The sequence below is a fragment of the Rhipicephalus sanguineus genome, chromosome 6 (assembly GCF_013339695.2).
Source record: "Rhipicephalus sanguineus isolate Rsan-2018 chromosome 6, BIME_Rsan_1.4, whole genome shotgun sequence".
NCBI lineage: Eukaryota > Metazoa > Arthropoda > Arachnida > Ixodida > Ixodidae > Rhipicephalus > Rhipicephalus sanguineus.
The window spans coordinates 18,475,628-18,489,527 of record NC_051181.1 but is presented as its reverse complement, the minus strand read 5'-3'; the positions used below and the strand labels follow the sequence as shown (position 1 = coordinate 18,489,527).

The window sequence follows — 13,900 nt, the reverse complement described above, 5'->3', positions numbered from 1 at the left end:
ACGACGACATGGGTTTGCAATGGTTGCCGGCCAGACGGCGCACCAACGCCTTGCGGCATTCGTGAGCAAAAGCCACCGAAAGCAATGTGAAAGCTTAAAAACACAAAAGCCAATTCTTTTGCTTTTCCATGGCCAAGTGTATGAGCGTGCAAGAAGACTTGCGTGGTAAAAAAAGAAAGCTGGAACAGAAATAAACTACTGAAGTTGTTTAATTGCACTCTGATACACTGCACATTTTCGTCATTCAAGGTTTAAGCGCGTGAAAATCGAGCACCGAAGTAGAAGTCTGGTGAAACTCGCAACCCAAGTGCACCAAAACAAGCGAACTCGGAGAAAGGAACCCCGCGGGTAACGGACGCTTTCCACAGCCATCACTGCGCATCGCAGAGGCGCGCGCCGCGCAAAAGCGGTGCATGTGAAACGAAGCCGCGTCCGAGCGTCCTGTCGCCGCTCAATCGCCGCGGGCTCCGCCGCTCAGTCGCTCGCATGTGAAACAGGCTTTACGGGTATGCTCGCTATGTATGTGTCACCGGACCACCGAGACTGGGATATTGCCCACCCTACGCAACTTTCGCGTACAACTCATCGCGTCACGACACAGCAGGCTTTTCACCCTTCTACCTATTGTACGGAAAAGAGCCGACTTTACCACTGGACACCATCATTTCGGCCAATACCTCGTCCACCAGCGAGTATGCTCGTGACGCTATCGCGAGAGCCGATCATGCCCGTCAGATTGCCCGCGCTCGCCTGACGGCGTCGCAGAGCAACCAACGACGTCGGTACGATGCCTCACATCGAGACGCCTATTTCGTTCCCGGTACCCTTGTGCTACTCTGGTCCCCTCATCGTCGAGTAGGCCTATCTGAAAAACTTTTGTCTCGTTACACGGGACCTTACCGTGTACTGCGTCAAGTGACACCTGTTACCTATGAGATTGGCCCCATCTGTCCATCGTCATCTGTTGTTCGGTCCAGTGATGTCGTTCACGTCTCATGGCTGAAGCCCTACAATACTGCTTCTGAAAACGACCTTTAAAGCTCCAGGACGACGCTTCCACCGCCGGGGGTCATGCTACGTACCAGTGGCATCGCGCTCAACAAGACGAAGAAAAAGACAACACGATAGACTGGCGCGAGCTGTTCCTATCAGCAGCGCTGCTCGCTTAACCAGTTCCCATTTCTTCGAGTCTGTGTCTTTCCTGTAACAATATTTTACCGATTCGAGCAAGCATAAAAAAGTTGTGACTAAATTAAGTTATTTAATTAATTAGTGCTTACTCATGAAAAAAATACAGGTTTTATGTACACACGACAACCACTAATATACAACAGGTAGAACTTTCCTAGAGCGCCTGGTTTTTTAAAAATCTTGGTGCAAGTTAGCTGGGACAGCCGGTATATTCTGGTGTCTCGGTCCTGCTTATTGACTCGGGCAAAAGTTCGTGTTAACAAACTTGTCAAACAACATACGAAGCCTTTCATTACGACAAATTTAATTAAACTGAGGGAATATTTCAGGCTCAAAGGACCAGTTAATTATTAAACCTAGTATTTGCTAACTGCTCACAAAACAGCAGCTCAATGTCTCTCTATGAAGAACAACATGATTTACTTCACCATATAACGTAGGCCTAGGTTGTACTGAAAGCATGAACGTCATCAGAATAGTTTCTTTCTATAGTAAAATAAAAAATTTTAAAAATTCGGCAGATCCCACGTACCGTGAAAATCGATGTTATGCGAAGCATGCGCGGGATGGTGACTGTGGCGCAATTTTTCACATTGAGCGAAACGTTACGGAATGACGCGATAGAAATGTGGAAGTGGCATGCGCACACTCATATGTTGAAGAGTCGCATATGTATTATAAAACCAGTTGTCTACATGCAGTTGCGTAACGATGCCAACAGCAGAATGGGTGTTACCAACACCAGGCACGGTAAGCTGATATGTAGTGTTTATATTCTTCAATACTGGATAGCGCGAATCCGAACAAGACAAAGAAGGAACACATATGCGCAGGACAGGCGTTACTCGCAACTAAGCTTCATTCAGGAAAGTTTCCCTATATATACACAGCCGAGCGGCACGTGCAGGCGCACTGCTCGTATGTTAGTCACAGTTGCAGTTGTTAGTTGTTATGCTTATACTTGTCCGTTGTGATGGAGAATGAACACACGCACGCACGAACCCGTGTGCATGTGTGGAAGGGGTTTTTGGCAGTTCTTGAACAAGGTCATCATGACCGTGATCAGTGAGCCCCAGCAGCTGGACTGGACTTGTTACGAATCCATTCATGATCGTGGCTACGAGGGCTCTAAGTGCAGTGAAGTGCGAGGTATAGTACAGCGGGTGGAAATCTTGGATACCTCTTACAATGAAATTATCCATGATGCCTCCTGTACTGGACGTGGCAGCGAGGTCTTTTAATGACCTGTCCACATCCAAGCCATCTTTCACGCAGTATAAGGACCAGACGTTGTTCGGTCTTGATAAAGCAATTTTGAAGGCACCGGTAATGATGAGAGACCTGGTTCTCTAGGCACATTTATTGTAGGAAGCATTGATCCCGGTTTTTGAGTAATCCACGTGGTCCACGTTGCGGACCACATGGACAAGTGGATGCTTAGTTGAGCGTCTTCCAGGGCTGTTCTGTCTTCAGCTTCCTCACTTTCCTTGCGTCCGCCGCGGTGGCATAGCGGTTACGGTGCTCGGCTGCTGACCCAAAGGTCGTGGGTTCGATCCCGGCCGCGGCGGTCGAATTTCAATGGAGGGAAAATGCTAGATGCCCATGTACTGTGCGATCTCGGTACAAGTTAAAGATGGTCAAAATTTCCAGAGCCCTTCGCTACGGCGTCTCTCATAATGATATCGTGGTTTTAGGACATAAAAACCCAACAATTATTATTATTACTTTCCTTGCGTGTCAATGTGTGTGTGTTCGCGGTTACTGTGTTGGTTGAGACTCTGTATCACCTGTGGCACATACCCGCAAAACATGAACGCTGTTATGCGGGTATGTGCCACACGTGACTGAGAGAAAGGGTTTCATGACATACGCGACCAGTATTTTGCATTATTCATGTCATGACCAGTGGACCGTGTTCGTCATGCACTGATCCCCTGCTATGCGAATTTTGGTATACTATCATTTATGGAGGCGACCTGGAGAGTGCCTAGGCGGATGGATGGATCGATGGACAGACAGACAGATAGATAGAAACGGCCAAAGTGCCTGAGGTTCGCTAAGAAATGCTTCGCATTTAAAATGCGTGTAATATTTACGCAGCTTGCACTTCCATGCAGTATCTAAATTATTGGAGAAAGCCTCATTTAATTGCAAATATGAACTGTACTGCGGACAAATGTGAGGTGACCGAAAGTCACGAGACTGAAGAAACTAGGGTTGGGCACAAGCAAACGAAGAGCAGTAAGTTAATTTCATCTTCTGGAATTTTATAAATAAACATGCATTCATACATCCATTTCATTACACATGGTACAACTGCTCTATGTTAGAGACATAAATAGTTGCATTAAAAAATGTGGGACTGCTAAATGCTCCAAAATACTCATATGATGTTCCAAAGCAGGGTTTTATCTGCTCCAGAAGCTGTGCCAAAATGGCTTCCATCAATCACATCACTGTACTCTACACAGGAATGGTTCTCAAATGGGGGTCCGCACCTGTGTCCCCGAGAAACACTACGGTGAGTATCGCTGTCATCCCAAAACCTAATGAGATTATCCATTTGTTGTTTCTGGGTGACCTTGTCCAGTGACTCGTTGAACAGAAGGAGGTGAGGCACATACACAAAGCTCAAAGCAATGTATTGAGAAAGTATGATGCAGTGCCATCACAAATAGTGTATAGTGGCAACCATTGTCCTTGCCCAACTGAAGTTTTGCAGACACCTCAAAAGTTCAAAAGAGTGAAAAGGCCTATGCATCATTACAGACTTGAGCATGAAGCAGCACTGTTACAAACAACAGGTCAAGGCTAGCAAACATGTGAGAATGCTTTCCACACACATTTTAGCTGACACTGAGCACTGCAGCACGATTTCCTTCACGTCAGCATATGTACTACTGCAAAATCACTGCATGTTATGTTTTCTTGGGTCAGCCATTCTTTTTCCAATGTCCCCTAAAACAGATCAACGGTGTATTAGTGTACATAAGCTGCAGCATTACCTGCTGCTGAATACACTTCTGTACTGGTACCAAAATGTTCCTCAATTGACGAGTCTCTCTATGCACACTCAAAAAGGAGAATGGATGGAGGGGCCCATCATTTATTAGCCAAAACTATACAATTATTCAACAGGTACTACTAACAAAACCAAAGAAAGTATCAGGAGTTATTTTTAGCGGAAATGTAGCAGGTAATAATCAAATACACGAAAATGAGAGTGAATGAAAAAGTGGCTTCTCACCACTGGGGACCGAACCATTTATGAGCTGCCAGCTTGTTCTGATCGCACGCTACATGATGCCATTTGAATGAAAAAACATTGTTCCACATTCATTGTCATGACTATGAGGGACTCCAGGTAACATTCCCAGGGTTATAAGTACAAAAAATATGCAAGAACCAAGGCAAGGGACCGACCACTGCCATAGCACAGTTGTTAGCATTGCGTGCATAATGCAAAGGTTGTAGGTTCAGTCCCCACTGGTGGCAAGCTGTTTTTTCGTGCACTTCTGTTTCCCATTATGTCATGATTACTGCACTTCAATTAAGGAATTAAAAGCTTCAAATAAAGCCTCCTATGCTTTCCTAAACTTTGTTGTGAGTAGAAGCGATTATAGCGCAGATAGAGCAACCTAGGCTCTAAAACAAAAAATAAATAGCGGTTGTGTGTCTGCGTGATAGAGAAGTCACCCTAGTTTTGCGGAATATGCCGTTTTCGGTCTCCAAAAAGGATATAAAATGAGTATGGGTTCAGGCCAAGGGAGTGTGGCCCAGTGAGCGTTGGCCTTTTGTCTTTCGTACGTGGTCGGGAACAATGTCTTGGCCATTCCCGACTGCATGTCGCGCCCAGGACACCGGCCATACTCGTCATGCGTGTTTAAGCACTGGGCCAATGTTGCGGCACAGCTCTGACCACTCACGTTACTTGCTCCCCTCATTCGCCTTTTTGCTCATCCATCTCTCTGTAGTTTTTTTCGAAATGGTGATGGCGACTCTCTCCGTCATTTCAGGTGTGAGGCCTCAGGTTATACAACACACCTTTACGGCTTCCATAATAGAAGTGTTTGGACACACAGATGTAACATGACAGATACATATTATCTAGGCATTTAGCCCAGTCATTGTCACCGTTCTTTAAGGTGGATAAATGCTCAGTCTCCAATGTGTTCTCTAGCAAAGTCTCGCAGGAGTGCTCGCTGCCATTCCTCCCAGCTGTCGAGTTGCTATGTGGACGATGCGTCCCATAATACGGCACTGTGAATGCTAGGTTCAATGCTCTTTCCACAAGGTTCCAATTGAGCACCGTAGAGGATTGTTTATATGTACTAATCTAGTCCAATACTCTTGTCTGCCTGAACCCTCATGATCAACGAGGGGGGAGGGGGGTGGGACCCATAGGTCAGCAAACTCACTCATGAGTCGACTCACTCCGACTCAGATCGAGCCGCGAGTCTTGAGTCTGAGTGAGTCCGAGTGAGTAATATTTAGGCGAGTTTGAGTCCGAGTAAGTCCGGATGAACAGAATTTTAGTTAAGTCTGAGCCCGAGTGAGTCCAGTTGAAGAAAATTTTGCTGACTCTGAGTCCGAGTGAGCCCTAAGGCAAAATATATTCCATGAGTGAGTCTGAGTGAGCTCCACATTTTTTGCCGACCTATGGTGGTACCAAACAACAGGGGCGTCGCCAGAAAATTTTTTGAGGGGGGAGGGGGTTCAACCATACTTTATACAGTGAAACCTCATTAATACGTACCTGCCGGGAACGCGGCATAACTACGCACTAAACGGTAGTACGCATTAAACACCCAATACAATTTTGCATCTCCTAGCGTACGCCATCGCCGCCAGCAAATAGAGTGCCACAGCAAATATTGCCTAAAGTACCCACCGCAAAGCCTTTTCTTTCTTTTTGCCAAAGTGAAGAAAAGATCCTGGCACACTCGCACGACCGCCCGATAACGCGTAGTGGCGACGCCGAAGAGCATTTCGAAACTATTGCAGGGTCCGGGATACGCGGTCAACGGAGTGACCGACATAGCGACAGAACGGACAGTGTCTGATTTCCGCGGTATACGTGTGTGCGTCTAACCGCGATCTGCCACTAAACGAAAACTGACACAGTTCCAGTGAAACGCGGTACGGCCGCGTGGAGCCGATCGTCTCCCGGCTAGTTGCGTGCAGCGCGTCGCCTACTCGGCTCACGCCATCACTACCGGGCCGCTTGCCGTGCCGCACGCGCGCATTTATCGTGGGAATGTTGTTCGTACCCACTTCGCTCCAGATCGTGCACAGATGCGGCGAGTAGCTTGTTCGGTTAACGCAGCGATAACGAGCTTCATGCAAGCGATGCGCACTCCGCGATGCTCTAGCGGTCCTGGCAGCGGACGGAGGCGCGTTGGGTGGTCGCCTAAAGGCCCGAACACACGCATGCGTTGCAGCGCGTCAACGCGTGACTTTTTGATGCGGCGTCACGCCCTCTCCCGATAGAGAGGGAGGGCGCGCAGCTTCGCGTAGCCGCGCGCCCTCTCTCCCCATAGGGAGAGGGCGTGACGCCGCGTCAAAATGTCACGCGCTGACGCGCTGCAACGCGTACGTGTGTTCGGGCCTTAATAAAAAGCGTGCAGTATGGTTACAACCGCGCTACGCTTGCTGTATCGTACACGTGCGTTAGTGTGATAGCGTCAATGCAGCGAGGTTTCTCGGCGCCCGCGACCCGCAACGCTAACTACGCAATAGCGATCTGCTTTCGCTTCTACAAAGCGGTGCGCGCCTGATGACGGCTTAGTAGCGTTTGCTGTCGGGCTAGTTGGTACATGGCTGAAATTCTTCGACCCTGCCCGAGCATTTGTGCCATTAATTCAACTTCAGCCTTGAAGACGGCCGCGCACAACGAAGCGGCAGCGATCGGCGGCCCAGCGCGTTCAGGTTGTCGCCTAATAAAAGCGTGTAGTAGGCTTAAAAAGTAGCGCTGCGCCGCACGCGTGCCCGAGCAGATAGCTGAAGATACTTCGTAGTAGAACAGCGCCGGCGAAAACAACAGACCAGACGAGGAGGACACGTAACACAAGGCGCACTAACAACTGAAAGTTTATTCGGTATCTGCAGAGAATAAATACTGCCTTCACATGAATAAACAGAAGAAAGAAGGTTACAAAAGCCATGACACTGTATCACGTGGTCACTCCTACTGTGCGTGCAAAACGGTTCCTGAAAGAAATCTGACATCCTTCTCTGAAAGCAAAACAGAAGGCATGCTGACACAAGATTCCCCGAGCTTTTTAATCTCTAGGGCTTCAACAACCTCCCTTGTCAACCTGTCAGCTGACTTGTACATGACGCCAGTGCTTTCAAATCGAGGTGCGCAACCGCAGTCTCTGCAATGGATACCTAGATGCCCCGATACCACTTTCGTTGTGTTGTACTTGTGCTCTTTTAATCTATCATTTAGGCATCTTCCTGTTTGGCCTATGTATGACGCACCGCAAGACAAGCTGGCAAAAATGTGTCGGGCGGTTAACGCAGAAAGTAAGACACCTGTGTGCACTAAGAAGCATCGCGACAAGTTTGTACAGTGCACCGATAATGTGGTTTACACAATCCCATTGTCTTGCGGTGCGTCATACATAGGCCAAACAGGAAGATGCCTAAATGATAGATTAAAAGAGCACAAGTACAACACAACGAAAGTGGTATCGGGGCATCTAGGTATCCATTGCAGAGACTGCGGTTGCGCACCTCGATTTGAAAGCACTGGCGTCATGTACAAGTCAGCTGACAGGTTGACAAGGGAGGTTGTTGAAGCCCTAGAGATTAAAAAGCTCGGGGAATCTTGTGTCAGCATGCCTTCTGTTTTGCTTTCAGAGAAGGATGTCAGATTTCTTTCAGGAACCGTTTTGCACGCACAGTAGGAGTGACCACGTGATACAGTGTCATGGCTTTTGTAACCTTCTTTCTTCTGTTTATTCATGTGAAGGCAGTATTTATTCTCTGCAGATACCGAATAAACTTTCAGTTGTTAGTGCGCCTTGTGTTACGTGTCCTCCTCGTCTGGTCTGTTGTTTTCGCCGGCGCTGTTCTACTACGATTATGAACCAACTAGCCCAAAAGTACATTTTGAAGATACTTATTGTGATAAGGTTGTCGGCGATAAGTCATGTCGGCGCGTTCGTCGGTGGCCGCCACCTCGCCTTCGTTCTTTCCCGATGCTTACCCGCAAAGGCGTCGCCGCAATCGCGCGGAAGTCGGAATCGGGGATCGACTGATCTGCGCACTTCTAAAAAAGGCGGAAGATCTTTGGCGGCACATTCTGGCGTCGGGAAGTTGAGCGGCGCAGTAAAATTTTATGGCACAGAAAGTTATCGCGGTACGCAGGGTACGCACTAACCGGTAGGCATAGGGCGAACCACTACGGCTTAAGCGGTCAGCGAATGCATTGGGCTCTATGGGACTCGGTCGGGGATTCGTCGCAACTACGTTTTAACCGTTAGTACGTTTAAAGCGGGTACGTATTAACGAGGTTTGACTGTATATGCTCATGCGTGTGTTTGTGTGCGTGCGTGTATATACACTTAAACCTTATTATAACAAACTCACATTTGACAAGAAAATAACTTTGCTATATCCAAAAATTTGTTATAAGCGTATATTCGAACCACTGTATCTATTACCGAGGCTATTCTTCATTTAATTCTTTATATCCGTGTTCGTTATATCAAGGTTTAGGTGTATACAAAAGCAAAATTGAACCTTTTTGGGGGTCGGGGCTTTGAACCCCCCCCTTCCTGGCTATGCCCCTGTCACACAACCTCATTATTGGCTGTGTTGTCTACCTCATTTTTATGGCGATTTTAATTACCCGGTTCCCTAGTACACAATTTTCATCAATGCTCATTGATGCTTCCTATTTTCCTTTGCTGCCAATTAGAAGAGGTATTTGAATAGCTCATTTAATTAAGCTCTGTGGTTCATCTTCAGATTCTTTGCTGCACCACTTACTCTTGGGATCGATGGGTGTTTCCCTGACATGTGCCTTAACCTGAACACAATGGGCATTGCTATGACTGCCTTTGCGACAGCTTCTCGCTCCCCATGTTTACCCCTCACCTCCACCACTTTGCTGCGAGTAGAAGCTGTTGTGCTCGCATGCTCGAAGATGAGGGGAAAACAACAAAGATAAATGAGCAACAAGGCAGAGTGCGTCTCCTTAAAGGGGAGGTGCCATTTCAGTGACAACACCAAGAGGCGAGCAAGCAACGTGAGTGGTCAGAGATGTGCCAAGACACAGCTGCCTGCGTACACATGTGCAGCGAGTATGGCTAGTGGCCCGGGCATAACACATCATTGGAAACGGTTAGGGACGTGCCAGGACCCTGTTCCTGACCATGTGTGAAAGAGGAAAGGCCAGAGTCACACCAGGATTCATTCACTCCTGTACAGCAGACTTCTTCGCCTGCACCCAGGCTTCTTTCATACCCTGCTCGGAGCTCGAAAATGGCGTCTTCAAACAAATTACGGTGGTCCCTGCATCGCGCTTCTATGCAATCACTGTTTATTTCTTGCTTTAGAACCTAAGTGGCACATGGTGTGCCATGCCGTCGTGCGTCACTGCTCCCAGTAGTTTTCCATTAACATGCCTAGGTGGCGCTAGCGACACTACATACACCCTCACGACCCCACCTCTTCCCTACACTCCCACACACACGCATACCCAACATCTTGTTGGTAAACATTACGAATCCATACGACTTCCACCAATTGCCCCAAGACCAAATTGGTGCTGTTTGGGAAGCAACAATCACCAGTTTCTGCAGGTAGATAGTAAAGATGAGCGAGATGAAGCTCATCTGCAAGGTTAATCACTCTGCGACGTTCCCAATCTGGCTGTCTTCAACCTTCTTGAAGGCAGGGTAGTAAACCTTGAAGCCATAGTCTGTCTTTGGAAATGAACCCTGCAATAAAAAGAGGGTGGGGCTTATCCATCAGTACGAACAAAAAGATATTTTACAAGGCATTCTTTTATAATTTTTTAATGTGATCATAACTGCAATGTGCCACTGTATATTAATTTTGAACGCAGATGTCAGGTGTAATTAATCACCATCATCATCAGTCTATACAGTAAGCCCTTGTTAAGACGAATTCTTGCTTATGCCGAGCAACGCTGGAACGTTTATTTGGTTTCCCATAGACTCAATGCAAAAAATGTCCGCTCAAGACAAACTGCCTCACAGGTACTCTTTAAGTGGAAGTGAAATGTTTTCCATTTTGAATGACGTGTATTCGAAATCTTGGCCATCCACTCAATAAGATACGTTGATTTGTTTCATCACTCGGGTTGATTTAATAGCTATAAAAGCACTATTTCAATTTCCCAGAGCGCGTTCCCCTCAATTCTACAGCTCATGTCATCTTAATCAGCCAATAAAAAAAAAACACGGTTGATCCCTCCGTCATAGGAATCGGTATACCACGAAAGTGAAACATGTCCTCGCAAAAGTAGTTGAATGTCTATTATACATTGGTAGACAAGAGCTTGCACAATGCCTGTTGGTGTTTGGCGGTTATAGGCACCGGGCGGCTGTTGCAAGGTGCCAGCTGCGCGCCTCTCCCCAAAAGCGCCCCAAGCGGTGGCAGGGACAGCACTGGCATGTGAAGCAGACGACGCGGAGAAGGCTCTGCAACTTTCGGCCCGTATTCGAAGAGAAGCGCGGCGTTTCTTTGAACAATTCGAAGCTGTATGCTGTTGCGTTTGTCGCCCAGAGGCAAAGACAAGCGGCAGCAACGCTGTTCTTTTGAACAATGCACGAAGCGTTCGACTTTCAGACATGCGTTCAGACAACGGGGCCCGTCGTCGGGCTTTAAGGAGACTCCCGTGCAGTCGTTTGCGGTCATGGATGCATTTAATGACCGCCAAGTGATCTAGACAAATGACATGTTTTTCTTTCATGGCCACACCGATGAGCGCCGTCACAACATCAAATGAGTCAGCTTCTTTGCGTGGTGCTGTGCGTGTAGGCGTTTGTTTTCGTTCGGAGGCGGACCAGAGGGGGCACGATACCTTCTCCCTTTCGGAACTGCAAGTAAAACAGGCCCGATTGGTGACAGACTGTAAAATAAGCGTCTTTGCATTTTAACTGCCGAACTCGCTGTTGTCAGGAGGGCTCTCGGCGGGAGGGCGAGTCCTGACAGCGCAAGTGCACCCATTGCGCTGCCAGTTATCTTGCGCTGCAGTTTCAAAGGCTTGACCAGCTGGCGTACGCGTTTTCGTGCGTCTGCTCTAGAGAAGGGTCGCCGCTTGCATGAAGAAGGTCATGTGCACAACATCATAGAATATAAAGGCGACAACGAGTCCAAATAGCGTTGCAAGTGCGCACCGCAGACGAAGCTTAACGCGATAAGCTACGATGTGGAGCTAGATGTGAGTAGCACCATTTCTATTTTTTTTTAAATGCGAAGCATTTCTTAGCAAACCCTAGGCACTTTGAGCGGTTCTATCTACGTATCTGTTTATCTAGCCGCCTACGTCTGGGTGCTCTCATGATTGCCTCTTCAACTTGGTGTAGACCAGAATTGGCATAGGAGGGCAAGAGGATTTGACGAATATGACTGTCGGGTCATGACATCAGTGACGTGACAATCCTGTCACGTACATCATCAAACCCTTTCCTCCAGACACGTGTGGCACATACCCGTTTACCACGAGCCGCGGTGTACGGGTAGGCGCCACAGGTGATTGACAGCTTATATCTACCCAGGAACAGCAAGAACAGACATTGGTAATTTAAATGCGAGAGCGTTAAGAAAAACCACCACCATCAGCATTGACCCGACGAATGCAGAGAATAAAGATTAGGATCCCAGCAGGAATCGAACCCAATGGTTCTGCGTGGCAGTCAGGTATTCAGAGCCACACCATGTCTAGAACCTGCTTTGGAAAAACACCCTATGCAAGCATAATGTCGGTGCAACGTCAATTGTGGTTGTGGTGCTGGCTATCTAATTTTATAACAGATCAATAAACACTACATATGTGCTCCTATGATACAGGCGTCATGTCAGGTTAACGTCTGTGGTTCCAGTGTTTGCTCTGCTTTTATAGCTTTGTAATAAACATTACATTTGTATTCCTATATGATTCAGCAAGCTATATTCAAGCGTTTCCCGTCCCCAGAGGAATACGCTAACGAAAGTTACGTATGATGTTCACATCATATTGCACCGTAAAGTGCACTTCACTGCGATAATACTGACGCATGTGCTGTAATGTGAGTGCTGATGTTATGTCACACCATAAGTTACCCTTTGAACGCCAGCGTAGTCGATGTGCCTGGTAAGACCACGATGTGTACCCAACTACTCCACTTACAAAAACACGTCGATCCACCTCGTAACGCTTGGCTCAAAGCAGAAAAAAAAAATGCAGCATAGAACTTTAACAAAGTGCTTGATTGGGCTGGTAGGTGCTGCATGGTAGACGAAGAACGAAAACAGCACTAAACAAAGGACGAGGAGAGGACACAAACATGGCGCTGAACTAACAACCAATGTTTATTGCAAAAACAGTGCAATATATAGGACACAGGTATCTGTGCAGAAACACAAAACATAAGCCAAAGTCACATACATGTGATAAAGGCCAAATGGCGAACATTATCAAGAACCTGTCATATCAGTGGACCCCAGATATCTAATTTCACAGCCATGAAGCGAAATTGAGGGTACGCTAACACAAGAGACATCGTGCTGTTCAATGTGAAAGGCTTCGCTTATCTCGCGTTCACGCTGGTCTTTATAGCGCCCCATGACCACACACTTATCAAGAATCGGCTGACAACCACAATTTTTACAGTGGTCAGCCAGGTGGCTGGGGACAGCCTTTCAGAGAGTAAGCGTGCTCCCTCAGCCAATCAGTTATGCATCGGCCTGTTTGGCCGATGTAACAGCGCCCACAAGTGAATGGTATTTTATACACAACTGCTGAAACACATTCAACAAAGCGCGTAGTGTGTTTCTTAGTGCATGCATGTTTCTTAGATCCATCACTATATTAACCCTGCGGCACAGCCTGGCCAGCTTGCCGCGTGCGCAGAAAACAACTCTTACACCTATTTTGCCTGCAACTTTCTTTAGCCTGTGCGAAACCTCATGTACGTAGGGAATAACAGCGGTGCTATAGTGAGGCGTGATATGTTGGCTGTCTCTTTGTCTGTGACTGGGCGTCCTTAGCGACGTTAGGAGAGTTTCGGCAATGGAAGTTAGCAGGGGCATAGGGAAGCCTGCTTGTTGAAGACGTTGCACTTGGTGCGTAAAACTGCTATCGACCTGGTGGTGACAAGAGCAAGTCAAGGCTGCCTTTAGGCCGATTGCACATGTTGCTTGGCCGATTGCACATGATGCTTGGCCGATTGCACATGATGCTTGGCCAATTGCACATGTTGTTCCTTCGCTGTACTTCTTGCACACTCCTGTTCCCGTTTTGCTTTTCTTTTATTTTCGATGCTTCGCCGATTTCAACAGCTATCTTCAGTCTGTGTATTTCATGTAGCTTGACGCAACGAGGGCCGTTGTTGGCGGCCGTTGCAGCAAAGGCCGTCGGCTACGGCGATTGCAGACGGGAACCGATGGAACTGGATGTACTCCCCAGTTTTATCTATGTTTGCATAGCTGTTTGTGCAGCCTACAGTGCAGCCTGTCTGCTCGGGCTTGG

At 47.5% G+C, this 13,900-nt stretch overlaps 1 protein-coding gene across 2 annotated transcripts in view; it reads right to left on the bottom strand.

Annotated features, from left to right (window-relative positions):
- Positions 1-3,849: 3,849 nt before the first annotated feature.
- The window catches only part of LOC119395639 (DNA polymerase epsilon subunit 2), a 140,601-nt gene continuing 130,550 nt past the window's right edge, over positions 3,850-13,900 (bottom strand). The window contains exons 11-12 of one of the 2 annotated variants that reach the window (XR_005184276.2): positions 9,993-10,142; positions 3,850-4,149 (exon numbers count right to left, since the gene is read on the bottom strand). Coding sequence is in view for 1 of the 2 variants with exons in the window: in XM_037662621.2 (XP_037518549.1) it covers positions 10,050-10,142 (93 nt within the window). In the remaining variant the exon portion in view is untranslated. Of the gene's footprint in view, positions 4,150-8,315; positions 10,143-13,900 lie in introns of those variants that run through there. The other variant, XM_037662621.2, reaches the window with a different exon arrangement.